Source organism: Yarrowia lipolytica, chromosome 1D (assembly GCF_001761485.1).
Source record: "Yarrowia lipolytica chromosome 1D, complete sequence".
In the NCBI taxonomy this organism is placed as follows: Eukaryota; Fungi; Ascomycota; class Dipodascomycetes; order Dipodascales; genus Yarrowia; species Yarrowia lipolytica.
This window is the reverse complement of record NC_090773.1, coordinates 968175-983085: the sequence shown is the minus strand read 5'-3', so window position 1 is coordinate 983085 and position 14911 is coordinate 968175. Positions and strand designations below refer to the sequence as shown.

At 47.8% G+C, this 14911-nt stretch overlaps 4 protein-coding genes across 4 annotated transcripts; 2 read left to right on the top strand and 2 right to left on the bottom strand.

Moving 5' to 3' along the window:
- Positions 1 to 2641: 2641 nt before the first annotated feature.
- On the bottom strand, positions 2642 to 4057 carry YALI1_D09790g (uncharacterized protein; the record flags this gene model as incomplete). Its single annotated transcript, XM_502538.3, has 1 exon — positions 2642 to 4057. One exon carries the CDS (start codon positions 4055 to 4057, stop codon positions 2642 to 2644), a length of 1416 nt encoding a protein of 471 aa, XP_502538.3.
- A 266-nt stretch (positions 4058 to 4323) lies between these two features.
- Positions 4324 to 4789, top strand: YALI1_D09785g (uncharacterized protein; the record flags this gene model as incomplete). The annotated part of the gene is made up of 2 exons (XM_502537.3): positions 4324 to 4414; positions 4491 to 4789. The coding sequence occupies 2 exons, from the start codon at positions 4324 to 4326 to the stop codon at positions 4787 to 4789; spliced, it is 390 nt and encodes a 129-aa protein (XP_502537.1).
- A 495-nt stretch (positions 4790 to 5284) lies between these two features.
- YALI1_D09766g (uncharacterized protein) lies at positions 5285 to 6403 on the bottom strand (the record flags this gene model as incomplete). The annotated part of the gene is made up of 1 exon (XM_502536.3): positions 5285 to 6403. The coding sequence occupies one exon, from the start codon at positions 6401 to 6403 to the stop codon at positions 5285 to 5287; it is 1119 nt and encodes a 372-aa protein (XP_502536.3).
- A 5094-nt stretch (positions 6404 to 11497) lies between these two features.
- Positions 11498 to 12223, top strand: YALI1_D09712g (uncharacterized protein; the record flags this gene model as incomplete). The annotated part of the gene is made up of 2 exons (XM_002143013.3): positions 11498 to 11507; positions 11865 to 12223. The coding sequence occupies 2 exons, from the start codon at positions 11498 to 11500 to the stop codon at positions 12221 to 12223; spliced, it is 369 nt and encodes a 122-aa protein (XP_002143049.2).
- Positions 12224 to 14911: the final 2688 nt, after the last annotated feature.

Sequence of the window (14911 nt, the reverse complement as noted above, 5' to 3'; positions counted from 1 at the left end):
GAATGAGTGTGGTGGAAACTGGGAGGTGTCTTGTGTGGCTGTTGGTGGTGGTATCGTGTGTCTGTGTAATGAACTGTCTGTGTCGTGCTCGTGCGCTCACTTGATCAATTTTGGTTTGTATCGTGTCTCTGCGGCGTGTCTCGTAGCACCTATCCGTGCTCCTATCTGTGTAAAGTGGTGATCGTGGGGAATTTTAAAATTCCACTTTGCCTTCCTGACAATAGTGCACTTGGGTGGACTTGAAACACACAAACTTTGGGACCGCCTTTGCTTCACCTCTGCAGCTTGGGACTGCAATATGCAACAGGAGACAACAAGAAGGCAGAAATGAGGGGGTTCAAGGGGGTGTTTTGGGCGAGATTTTGGAGGGGAAACCCCACAACTACAACCAAAACCAACCTTCTGACTAATATCGACCTTTGAAACCCCCAAATTCACCCACAAACACCCCATCATCGCCACGCTCAACCCCTGTTGTCAGGGTAAGGGCTGCTCTTTAGGTGCACTTAGACTCTTAGACTCGCACGTTATATAACAAAAGCAGCGGTGAGCTTGTCTGAGTACAATACAAGTAATACAAGTAACAAGTAAGACTGTACAAATCACCCTGGTATCGTACAATGGCTTATGATGTGATGTGGCCAGCACGACGCTCAGGGGCTGTCAAACCAGCTCCGCGACTGCCCCGCCCAGCCGTCACCTGACTCAATAGTCCACTTTTACATCCCTTTGGGTTCTACTTGTAGACGTCTCAAAATGTGGGCGTTGTCAACATCCTATTGCACCACTGCACCCTACATATGTACCTTTCCCCTGACGCCTTGTTTGGGAGGCCGGAGAGCGCTGTCCAGTTAGTGAACACTGTGCTGTACGACCGCACTGGCGCTAGCACGAGTCATCTACAGTAGTATGGGTTTTGCCTGTAGGTGGGGTAATGGTGCGACACTTGGACCTCGGTTATCTCACAATCTCGTCCTGTGACTCCGTGGCCGCACTAGTGGCATTCTACAGCGTCGTCCTAGTTGCAAATCTGCATGCTAGCCGTGCGTAGAGGAATGCGTGAGTACCAGCACAAGCGGCTAGCTATTGTACCAGTGTACGAACTGTAGTCTGCCCTGGGCTTTGGAAAGTACGGGGTAAACAGGGCTACTTATACTCGATGTCCACCTCTTGAGTCCTGTCACCCGCACCTATTACTCCGTATAGCCAATAATTAATACACCGTTGAGGAGGAAATTACATTGGTCTGCATATTAGGAGGGGCAGAAAATTTAGGTGCTGACTGGACTGACGGCGTGTACGACGACACTGTGATGTCCAAGTGCGGCTTGCAGAGTGTCTCCGAGCTGCTATTGGAACAGGTAAAAGTTGGTTACTAAGCAGCGTGCCTCAGACCACCAATACCAGCCATTTGGTCTCCGTCTTCACCACACTTGACTTGCTTTTGTACGATATACGAGCGCGGTGACACTGCATGTACAGCACCTTTCTTTTTTTTCTTTCTTTCTTTCCGCCCTTCAAGTGGAAACCTTGCTCCGCGCCATGGAGTGCGGCTGGAGCAGAAGGAGGACAGGTTATGCACTGGTTGAGTGAGTGGCTGGGTCACGTGAAAGTGCCTACCTGCTTTGATCACGAGACTGACACGTGATTGAAAGTGTAACTGTGGACATGGTATGTACTGGTGACATACATTGGCCCAAAAGTTGGCAAATTCCATCCCTTTTGCAGATCACCGACCAGGGTTCTTGCGCAGCGATCGCGTGTTGCCTCGCTCCAAATGCACGGGATGAAGAGATCGTCATAGTTCGGAGTGCGAAGCCCTACGAGAATGCAACGGGAATAGCCATAATGGGAAGCACCATTATATGGACGCAGTATTTCCGAGAGGTCTCCGTGTGAAGTCGTCTACATAATCAGTACAGTATGTACAAGTACACTCAAACTGTGAGGCCTGTCATATGTGTCCTTCTCTACAACATTAAACAATGGTCTATGATCGTCAGCAGCCCTTGAGACAGGGTCTGCCGGGATGGGTCTAGAGCCCGTGGGAGGGGACAGATGCCGAGGGTGGAGGTATACGGATGCTCTGGTGGGTAGGAGTGGAATGGCCGCATTGAGTTGGATGGTGATGTCGGTCTAAGTAGGTCATGGATAGTTGAAGGAGGTATCAAACAGTGTCGAGGAGTAACCCACACTAGAGACTATGCAAACGTTTACAGGTACCAACAGGTAGTGTCCAGAACAAAGCTCAAGGTGGTTTCTCTTCTATAGAGCGAATGGTCAACAAAGATCGTACGATAGTGATGTATGTCCAGATGCTCTGTTGCTAAGATTGGATGGTAACGACTAGTATATTGGATGTCTATTGTCTATCCATCTACTGTCGTTTATGGATTCAATGCGTGGACACTTCTGTTATTACCATCTGTCGATGTTCGTCCATCAACCAACCAGGTCTATTGTACTCGGACATGGTTGACTCCTTGAAGAGTTACTGTAAGCGACTGTCAATAGCAGCACATACACTCTTGAAATGGGTGTCGAGCCCGACTCCAGCTGGATTGCTCTCATTCGAATAGCCCTCCAATCTCCTACTCTAGTGAGTGCTTTATGGCATCAGGTCAACGGCCTCCTGTATCTTCTACAATGCTTCATGACTCCTCATCAGCTTCTTCTTCCCATCCAAAGTGACTACCCACGGAAACCCATTGGTGTCCTTCTCCAGATGATCGGCATTCTTGGTCCACGGCTCGTCTTTGGCACTGTAATTGGTCAAGGGCCAGTCGTAAGGAATAACTGAGTCTTTGAGATCGAAAACAGCCTTCCCAACCGCCTGGGGGAACAGCAAAACTCCCAGCTCCCACGACGGAATGCTAAACTTGGACTCTTTAGCTGCAGAAACTGACCCCCAGGCGTACTTGGAGATATTAGCCGAGGTCAAAAGCACCCATCGAAGCTTGCCAGCTCGTGTGAAACGCGTATACGTCTTGATGTGAGGCATGGCTCGGGTTCTGTGCTTGTTGTCGGCCTTCCACACGTTCATCCGCTCCTTCATATACGCATACTGTTTCCTATGGGTGTCGGATTCGTTCTTGAAATGAATAGACATACCCAGATCGTATCCATCAAACGACCGACGTACATTCTCAACCGTAGGCCACACAATTTGAGAAGCTGGTAGTCCATGTCCATCTCGGTCTCTTGGTGATCTTCCATCCAAAGCTCCTACCAATTGAGGAGTGATCCACTTGTCTGTGACTCCAAGAGAACCAATAGAAGAACTCTGTAGAACAATCGTGTCACTTTCTGAGCCCTCATAGTCACTCTTGTGATCCTCCTTGTGCTCGTCCAGCAAGTCTGCAACCCGTGTGAGTCCCCACTTCTTGTCCTTATGAGTTCCAGGAACAGATCCCACCACTCGAGCTGTTTCGGAGCTCCAATCAAACCGTTGCAGAAACTTAATCAACTTGGAAGTGGTATCTAGTTGGTATTCAGACAGGTATGCAACGAGATCAGTCTCAAACGTGCTTGTGGAGCCCTCCGTATTCGTCTTTCTCTTCTCCTTCACTTTCTGGCTCTTCCACACTCCCTGAGTCATGTTATCCCAGTCATGATGAATCATATTGGCGGTATGGATGACAACCTGGGCCGATCGTTCTCCCTTGTCCTCTTTAAAAAACAGCACCATCATTTTTGTGTGATGGGTTGCAAACAGATTCGACAGCTTGGCTCTTCCTACTTCAATGTTGTCGGCTATCGGGAGACTCTTGGCCTGTGCTCTGAAGGCTGCGATCTTCTCGCCACTAAAGTCGCCCATCACAAACCGACACTTGATGTTTGACATGGCATTCTTGTGAATATTATCGAGTACAAATGCCAGATCAATCATGAAGTTGAATTGCCACATGGCCTCGAGATGGGGTGATCCAATGAGGTCTTTGAGGTGCACAGATCCAGTGTTTTCCTCGTCGGGAAGCGCCGTGATGGCTGTTAGTTGTGTCCGGCCATTGTCGCTCTCACTCTCCACCTTCCGTCGCTTGACTCTGTCGTTGTCCATGGTGGGGGAAAACGAGATGCCTGCAGATGAGCTAAGCGAACCTTGTTGGAGGGGGAGCACAAGTGATTATTGGAGGCTGGAAGAGAGATATAGATACGCAGGTGTTTTTAATCAGATAATAAACCGACTAGTTCCCTGTTTACCGAAGTTCACACACCAGCCACTACCACAAATACTACATATGGTCTCCCCACAAATCTCCCCAACAATGGTGATATGCACCCATCTGCACCCAACTTTGTATTGCTACACCATCCCACCACGCCATGTCTGCTCCTCCAGTCGCCAAAGAAGATACTAACCCCGTCCAGGAGCTGGCTCGTACGCCCTACCCCGCCTGGATTATGTCCGGTCTATGTGAGTACCAAAAAAAAAAAAAAACCAAACAATTGAACCACCCAAACCCCAATTGGATGCCATCATGCTAACCCAGTGCTGGCTACCCTCCCTTACGCAAAGAACACAGTCAAGCCCACCAAACTGTCGTGCGCAGGTTTCGGACTGGTCTTTGCTGCCGGGGGATACATGATGCTGGACGACATCACCAACGGAGCAGGATTCACTTCGGCCTGGTCCATGCTGTACCTGTTGGCCAACGGGACTCGAAGTGTCACTGTGTTCCGAAAGCCCTGGCCTTTGCTGCTGTCGTGCCTGGCAGTTTCTAACGCTGGTCTTTATGGAGCGACATTCTTCTTCCCCAAGAAGAATGAAGTGCCCCCTAAGAAGTTCTAATTTTCAGACTCTAGGACTCTCGGAGTGCATGGCACAAGGGTATTGGACGAGAACGCATCGGATTTTACAGAAACCGCATTGGACCTATGACATTATACGCAGCTGCAAAGAACCTATTGCTTCTCGCCAATCGCCCAATGCTAAACCTGTAAAACCTGTGCCCAAGAAACACCTACTGATATAGCAGCTAATGAATTTCTTGTCCAGTTTGAACATATTGCTGTTTCCCTGTCGTAGCGCCTTACAAGTCATTTTGTATCAACTTTGCTTTACTACCTTCTCTGCCTGCTGTTCAGTCAAGTACAGCATCTTCACCCTCGGTACAGACCGTCTTCACCACCATGAACTGTATGTTTGTACTTGTAGTCTGTACAGTTCGTGATCATGTTAATATCATTACGGCTCGCCTACACTTTCTGGTACTGCTGAAGACGAATACACTATCCATTCATCCGCTTACACCTGTTGTACACGCAACACCAATCCTGATAACTATCACCTAATGGGTTTGTCATACCACACAAAATCTCCACATCCCTTGCCCTGGTATGTCTGGCCACAGGTCCAAAAGTACCCGCTTTTCTGTCCAGCAGCTTTCTTGAACACCGGCTTCAGAATCATCGGCTCTCCGCACTTGCATTGTGGAATCTTGTTGGGCGTAAACTCCTTCTTGTAGTGTCGAAACGTGAGAGAGAAACGCACCTTGCCTGCCCTCTCATGTAATCCAATCTGTTTGGCTTGAACGGGAATGATACTATGTTTGTAGGCCTCCTGGCACCCGGCATGCATGATCATGAGAGAATTATGCGGTAACAGAATGTTGTAGGTCCGTCTATCCCCATCCGGACAAGCCCCTTTTAGTCTGAAGATGCGCTCGGATCCCAGAGTTAACGCGGCAATGACAGGACGCGGCCCTATATACGTCAATTGATCACTATGAAACCCCACAGATTGAGACTCGTCAGCATAATAGTTGGCAATACACGCGTCACTAAGCCACTCTGCGGTCCCTTCCTTGTTTGTACTGCGTACTAGCTCCTGAATTCGATCTGAACACGCCTCCATGGCCTTGCTGTACTTTCTGGAAGTGTCGACAGGCTTTCCATTGTATCGATAAGTGTGTTGCGAGTACACGGACATGTCTTTAGTGTAAAAGGCAGACTTGTGGGGGGTTTCACACAGTTTGTCAAATAGGTAGAACTTGGTTTTTTCTTTCCAGCTATTGTGATCCTCCATAAGCTGGTCTAGTAGATTTTCAGCTTCTGCCTTTTCCAACACATTGTAGATCAAACTGCACGGTAAGGCAGCCTCGATATCTTCAGGGGTATATAATGTGAGGGGTTTCAGGGTGTTTGGAGACGATGAACAAGTTGTATTCGCTTCACTTTCTTTCTTCCTCTTTTTGACACCAAAAATGGCTATGGAAGCCTGTCTTTTGGGACTATCTATAGGACGAGTACTTGTGGTATCTTTGGTAGGTGTCTGTGACTGTCCCAAAAGCTCTTTCGCAGAATCGACATCTCCATTACAAGACACGAGAATATCCAGTAGCACTTCTCGAGACGCCAGCGGGTATTCTTTCTGCAGTTTTCGAAGCAGAGATGTTGTAGACATAAGAAATCAAGCTTGGGACGGATGCGTGATGTTGTGTTTAGCGGGTGTATTATGTAATGCAGATAAGACAAGGATGGGATGGGTTTTGTGGGAAGGGAAGAAAAAAATATAGATATTTGGAGGTCGATTATCAACGTTAATAATGTCTTTACTCCCAAAACTTGCACAGAAAATGGTTTTGTAGACATCATGTATTTTTTTTAGTCGAACTCTAAGTCGCCACTCTGAGTCAAGTAATTGGTCAAGTAAATTGTGGATTATTACTTGGTTGGTTGGTTGACTTAGGTCCCATATCTACTACCTGTGTAAGTACACACACGATACTTGGCTTTTACTTGACGGACTTCTGCAGCGCAGAGTCACCACCAAGCTAAGACCACTTCGAAGCACCAGAACGAACACCTCGATCCAGAAGACCAATATGGCTCCTGTACCCTGGTCTTAGCATGCTACTACTGTAGTACAAGTAGTACAGTAGACAGTAGACTAACTACCAGACTCAACCACCTGTATGTACAGTAGTAGTCACTGATAGCCCCTTCTGTTGAGCATGGCACGGCTAAAAAAAAGCCAAAAGAGCTTGTCGCTTATCTCACTTTGGTGGACTCTTGGCGCAACAACGAGACAGCACTCCTTCGATCGCATTTCTTCGATCGAGCCCCTGTGATTCGATCCCTTGAGTCACGTATTTTCGACGTGCGTCTGCAAAATATATAAAAAAAATAAAAAAAAGAATTTCATTCGTTGTCCGACAGGTCACACCTGCATGCGACCATGTGAATAATTTTTTCACCCTCGCTAAAAAAAAAACAGGGTATAATAAAATCTAATCGCAGCAACATTCATTGTGCTACGCTGAGTGGAGATGCTACGGCATGATAGCGTACAGTATCGTAGCTACTGTACTTGTAGGAGACCTAAAAATAGAAGACACGGCGTTGTTAGCCGAAAGACACAGCCGTGAGGTGGGAAACGCCAAACCGTCTATGTGCGTCGACATTGGACAATATGATTTCCCCTTTGGGACAGCGATACGCGTCTGAGCCTCCCTCCCCTCACCATGTGCTTTTGCTTTACACCACGCAGTAGGGTTGCGGTGATCGACACGGGTATAGTGCAGCTCTGATGAAGGTCACTGCTTGTTTGGGAAGTAGTCCCTTTTTTTTGTCATTGGCCGCGAATCAGCACCTTGAACTTTGAAACGCGTTGGTTGCTGTTGGAGTACGAAGCCACACAAGGCCCACACAACGACGCACTACCGGCGGGCCAAGAGCGGAGCGTTATGAATACGGAAAATATTGACACATGTTTGTGATGATGTTATGTTTTTTTGCCAGCAATCACGCCATTTTCGGTGGCGGTGTAGCATTGTCGACCGGCGGTTTTAAATACAATGGGCCCTGTTTGGAAGCCATACTTCGATTAAAAGTCTTTCAATTGCTCCTGTGAAAAACCCGCCCATATTTGCGTAATTATACTAAACATTACGTTTGGGCTTTTTGTTTGACATGGCGACTATCACTTGGGGTCCCTCCTTTTTCTCTTCCCGAGAGTGTTTGGGGGGTCATCGTCAATGCAGGCGAGATGCACTATTATTACGAGAACCAGAGAGTGATGGCATCCATTGCCAAACTGGTTTCCCGCGGTTCAGGTTGCTGTAGGCTCTTCGTCTTCTGTTGAGTGAAAAATTCTCACCGTTTTTTTCCCCGCCGGCGCCACTGCACGCTCCCCTCATAGAAGCCAATAGAAGACGGTGGAACTTTGATAGCGTAGTTCCCTACAAGTCCCAAACCGGTATATGTCTTGCTGAATGGGGTTCGCCAGGAGGCACGCCAGATGAGCTGAGCATGAGCACTGAGTCTAACTCTGCGAGTCAGTAGCTCGGTGCAAACAGGGTGGGTGGGGGGTGGATTTCCTGGAGGAGACCACTTCATTTCAATTGCAAAGTGAATTTTTGGAGAGGTGATCTGGGTCTCTAAGACAGCCCGATGAGTGAGGCGGCTTTTTGTGTTCGCCAGCTGGGGCAGAGACGTTGTCTGCCAGTGCAAAAGCAGCTGTGTCTTAAATGTAGTGTAGCATAAGGGGTTGCTCTATTGCTCAGAACCGGTACTCGTACAGGCAGCGATTACCAGAAGCTGTGACACCCATTCAATACACTTCATAACACTGGCGACTGCTGTGCGATTCGAGGCCTGTAAAATCCTACCCTACACTGTAAATCCGACCTTGTACCTGATTCACGTGGTTGCGGGCATTTGCAGCAGTAAACAATGAGCGACTTAACGGCGGCTTACGATCCGGTGGTGGGAATGTAAACAAAACCTGGGGTGTTTTCACGCAGTCGGGCTGGAATGGACAGCCGTGTGAGTCTGGATCGATTGGTGCCTCTCGTTGCCAGATGCGGACGTGTGTGACCATGTTTTGGACTGTGTTTGAGTGAGTTAGCTCATCATGCTGCGTTACTTGGACGATTGTACTTGCTGGAGCGCCACACCAGAACAGATGCTAGCCAGGAGTATTTGCACTACAGAATGGTGTACCTTGTCGTATTTCGCCTTGTCTCCCCCCTTCCCCTTTCCTCTGGCACGTCCCCTGCCTGTGCCATGCCCATTACGTGCCCTGGAGCTGTTACCGTGCTACAACTGCCCTCTACTGTTGATCCACCCACATTCCAGCCCAAACTCTCGGTGGAAAGAAACTCGCAGGTGGAGCATGCCCTGATTATCAAATTTACAATGGCCGATCAAATGGCGCAACTTGTAGAACGATAGAATGGCTTTACACATTGTAGTTGTCGTGTTGCTGCGCAGCTTGGCTACAGAACAAGACAAGACCAGCTGCAAAAAAACACATGCACAACTCCAATCCCTATAGATACAACTCCAGCTCCTATAGATACAACTCGCCACACAACGTAACATCTCTCGCACATCTAACATGTCTCAGCGATGCGCCAAAGAGAGGAGGTGAAGACAATCGTCTGCCACCCACACAAAGAGAACGAGAGCGAGGTGCTCGTACATACATACGGTACCTGTATAGCGTGCTTCCATCTGTGCGTTCCCCTGAAACAGTGCCTTTCGAGGGACTGCTTCAAGTCACACTACCAGTCGCAAAGTGCTGTAGTCTATCTGTGGTCCAAACCAAGAAGAAAAGAAGAAACAAAACAGTCTCAACAATAGCCATCTCTTACTAGTAGCTCAGTGTATCGCCATATCATCGGAGTTATAAATAGAAGCGCCAAAAGAGGTATAGTGCCAGCCAGTTTGAGTAGCAGTAAAGCTTATTTATGAAAAATTCTAAAATCGCAATTGAACCTTAACGTAGTTTTATTGGAGGAAGGGTGCAGGAGAAGCACTCTCGGACGAGAGATGGGCCAAAGAAGCTGCGCTTTTTGGGTGAAAAACACGAGCTTCAAACACGAGTTCTGAGACAGTCAGGGGAGAGAGCAACTGGGAGGTAGATGGTACGAGTAGTTGACTAATCTATACTTTAATTGATGAAAACAAATCAACAGAGTCATCGTACCGGTAACGCGCCGGTACTGTACCGTACGCGGGTTGTAGCTGTCAGAATGGTCCAATTGATGATTCTGAAACTGCTTCAAATGCCATAGAAACGACTCCAGTCGATTTACGCGCCGTGCTGAAAAGATGCGCCGCTCCAACACCTCTAACAGGCATCCAAGTCTTGGCTTCCCCAGAAGGGTGCATTTTTAGTTAGCCCCTACGCAGCCATAGTTGGGGACTGTTACTTGAGAGCTGCACGACGAGAGATGGAAGAGAGGCAGAAAAAGATGGAAGGGCGTAGACGCGTGGAAGGAGACAAGACGGTGGAGCGCTTGTTCGGGACGATCTCTCCAACGTGATTGAGACGTGATTGAGACGCTGTTACAGGGTCTTTCTCCATGGTCCATGTTGAGACATGATTCGTACTTTACTTATACGATAGTTAGTTTTGTAGTTAATTAGATACAACTCCACACAATACGGTATTACTGAACAGTATTACTGGACAGGAGCCATTCTGACACTTGAACGGTTCACGCGCGTTATTCCTCTCAGCAATTGACCCGAGTGGCCGCTCTATACGAACTGACAGGTGTCAATTCATCTGTCACAGCTGTCATATCAGCCCTATGTCATGTAATCATCTGTCACATCTACAGACACACATGCATTAATTAGCACTAATTAATAGTGCAAGTAGCACTGGTACAAGCACTTGTACGAGAAGATGTCAAACTAGACTAGGAACTGGTCCAGCGATAGTGTGACCTCTGGCTGCCGATATTAGTCCAGACTAGTGGGAAAAACTCTGCACAGCCATCAGATTGGAAAAATATGACACCAGATGCCCACTCTCTCTCTCTCTCTCGTGACTGCAAAGCATCTTACTAAAATAGAACCATGAGCTTTTGAACACCTACAATTGCACCACATGAGCCCTAAAGCGGCACAACCAGTCCAGACGGTAACCGCGCCAAACTCAAGTATTCAGCCTCCATCATCTGATATATTGGGTTGGGCTCAGCCTGCAAAAACCAATATGGTACACATTTAGGTAGAGCCTTATTGACGGTTCTATACTAGGACGGTAAACACAGCCCTGTGGAAGGAGAGTCTATGGGTAGGGAGAATAATCCTGTTTGGCTGCCAAAAGGACCTGTTAGGCCGACTAAACACGTTCTATCCGCCCCGAGACGTCCGAGTACCGCCTCAACAGCTTACTCAGACGCCTCCTTCACTCACACACTCCTATACCACCCATCGCGCCTGGCGAAATACTTCCGTATTCGGAAATTGGGTGATTCCCCCTTTTTTGCTTTTTTGTTTCTGAAATTGATCCGTTAAGCTCAAGCTTTTCGGTCGAGCCGCCTCGGCATTGTCACAGGTGGCTTGGCAACCCTGTCACAGTTAGTCATGCCTGTCGATATTGAAACATATTGAAACTTTGGCCAATAAGGGGCATTATTTTGACAATTTTCACACCGCAATATTCGCGGGAAAATACACATAACACGTAAAATCGGGCACCTGGCGCCGCTCAGGTCCCCATACCGGGAAAATCAGACAACTTCATCAGCCTGTCCACATGTTTCCGTGTCTGGTTGCCTAGCAACATTCCACTCCATCTACGCGTTGATCTACCGATCTCCCATTCCACACCCACTCCTATTTTTGGACACGCGAAAAAAATTTTAAGCTTTGGGAAACTGGCCCAAAGGGGCGGTGCACCTGTTTAGGGGTGGTAAACTAGGTTTTGTTAAACAAACAGATGCTGCAGGATATCTGCAAACCTTGTTGCGCACCCAATATGGATTTGCCAGGCCTGCCCAGATAACAAGAGCAGACTCAAAAACTTATATATACCACCCTCCCATCCTCACCAATTCCCTTTTCTTTCCTCACACAAAGTCATTCGCTTACAGTCACACAAACAACACACTTCTAAAATGCAGTTCTCTTCCGCCCTCATCCTTGCCTCCGTCGCCGCTGTTGCCGTTGCCCAGAAGAACGGTACCGCTGGTGCCGCTGCCACCACCGGTGGCGCCGTCGTCGGTGGCCACAACGGTACCTCCGGTGCCGCCGCTGGAGGCAACTCCACCTCCGGCAACTCTTCCGCCAAGCCCTCCAACCACAACGAGAACGGTGCCTCCTACTCCATTGCCAACGCTGGCATTGTCGGTGCCGCCGTTGCTGGTGCCGTTGCTCTCATCCTCTAAGCGGATTGTACCAGACTTGGACAACCCTCAGGATCAGCATCATTAATCATTTATTATTATTAGAAAAGCACCATGCACTAATTTGTAATGTATAGAATTGCAAGCGATATTGATAGTTGAATTGTAGCAGTTGCGACCTGTAGTTGCCCAGTATGCCTATTGTAGCATTTCTGAAACGCGTATCACTGTACAGCACGTACAGAGAATGCTGGAACATTCCAATCGAGCATGAATGGCGTGAGTATATTGACTTTGCGGTATCTATTACGACACAATGTAATGCACTCTTGCCATACAATACATGATCTGAAATGGGTACTCTTGCCGACAATGCGGCTTGGCTCGTGTGAGTAGGTCCAACAGGACGAGATTGTGGAGTGCTTGGGGTCCTGGCTCTACTGCACACTTTAGTATGTCTTGAGCAGTGTGCTTTTTGCCTCCTAGTTCTTCTTAGCGGCTGTTTTGTTGACTCCCTTTGTGTACCAACTGTAGATCGTACTACCACCGAAGCTAGTGAGCGGTAGTGTGATTTTCACCGGTAGTGGCGAATCTCATTGAGTGAAGAATGGCTTGATTTCGGTCTCAAGTTGCGCAACTCCTGGCTGTTGCTGTGGCTACTGTTGTTTCCATGCTAGAATATTATTATCTTGGGCTCTCTATAATCTAACATTGAATGGCTCAGGCCAATCACAGTGCCCCCAAGGACTTAGTCAGACGACACGGCGACACACAGTTAGGGTCTGTGGTTATTTGGAATCGGTTTCGCCACCGGTTTAGCGTGTCTGGCAAGAGTAGCCCCGGATACCTGCCTGTATCCACCACTGCCAACCTTTAGACAGGGCTTAATGCCTCAGAAACGGCACCAGCGCAACTGCAACCCCGTAGGCTCGCAGCTCACCCCCCACCTTCACCGCGCTGGTTGCGCTTTGCATTCCAACAGTGTATTATCGCAAGGTTATCAGGTCCAAACTTCGCTAGCTGGTCATGGTACTAAATCGCAAAGTCCAACCCAAAGTCATGTGATCTAGATCCGAGAAACCAGTATATGTAGAGTTGGAGAGAGTGGAGGTTGCCGAGGTTACAGTACAAACAAGATCCGTGGACCCAGTTGTTCTTTGGCGAGTGGATCTCTGGTCCTGGTCTACTTGTAAGGTGGCAGATGCAGCATCACAGGTTAAGCGGCCACATACTGTTTCAGCACAGTCACCATTAATAATGGAGCCCGCTCGTGTCAGCTCAAACAACATTACTTTTTGCATCGCTCATTAAACACAGTTCATATCCGTGGTTGGCAGTTACGTTGCTGAGGGTAGAGATGGAGACGAACTAAGATGATTGTAGTGAGAAGAGAGCGTGCAACGACATAGCAAGTTGGCGGTGAGCTTTTTGGTTGTGTAACAGGGTCGATTGGGAAGCCCATGACGAACTACACGAACACTGTCGCACGGTTAGAAACATGTGTCTCGTCCTTTTTCTCCCATCCCCTCAGACCCCTCTCGTATGTCATTAAACACTCAGGTTAGGGCTCGGCACGAGGTGATTATACCCCAAAAGAGTATATGACCCCTTTTGCTACGAGTACCATGTCTCAGACTTAGTCGTTTCACAATGACCATCAATTCCTTTTAGCTGTTAGTTGTAGTTACGTCACTTCAGATCGCAAGCCAATTTAATTTGTATAGTAGCTGGGTGCACTGCAGGTTGCTGTTTGTATTTTGCTACATTATACCCGTACAAGTAGTACCGCTTACCATCAGCACATGGCACAAGCTCACTTTTTCAGAAATCCATCTTTGCTGCTTGTATTAGGGATGCAATTAGATGCAGATTGTGATGTTCATATCGCATGTAGATAGTGTTGGATTACGGTGAGTTTGGACCTCAATACGTGAGAATGTTCCATTTCGTTGTCGATAGACAGGTGAGCGATATTGCGATCCCCAACCCCGACAAGTCGCTGCTTGTTTATCACGAACAGCAAGTCTTTATCACGTTCATGTTAGGATCAGACAGACTTTCGCTTCGGCAGGCACGATGCATGTCTAAAGAGTGGCTATGCAAAGTCGATGGCGGTGATGTTCCATATACGCTTCTGGTCGACCAGCCACCTCTTTTTCTTTGTTTCGACAGCTCGGGTTCCTGGCGATATCTTTTGTATGCATTCCTGAGCACTTTTGCAAAAGTTGAGGCCTGTCTGCAGGGTCTGGTACCCGCGCAATGTAGTGTTCCTGTGAGCAAATATCGACTGTTAGGTGTTAGTCAGCAGAAAAAGTCGCCCATGGGCAATTACGGTGGTTGAGAGGTTGAGAGTGGGACGGAGAGTGTGAACCCTTCACACGTTGATGTCATGCATCATCCAGACAATCGCAGTGCAGCCGTTTGATGATGATCCAGAAACGGTGAGAGAGAACTTGTATAACAGACCCGTGTTACTTTCCAGGGTTTAGTCGATTTCCATTGCTTCCATTCAAATGAGATGAATATTGGGTGAGTTAACTGTGCGATACATTACTGTAAGACTACGTACATATTGGTAGATTCTGCACATAATGTCTGATTACTAACAGTAGAATGTGGATCATTCCCGTGCTAGTAGGAGCACCGGTACATGTAGACCAGAAATTAACCCATGGTTGACATATACTCGTACCACTGTAGCACACTCGACTATGGCTCGGACATTGTAAAGAGATTCCACCAGTGGGAGATTTGATACTTGTTTGACATCCTGATGCACACTTTCTACTGTTGTCAATTCCACAAAGTACGTACTACTACATTGT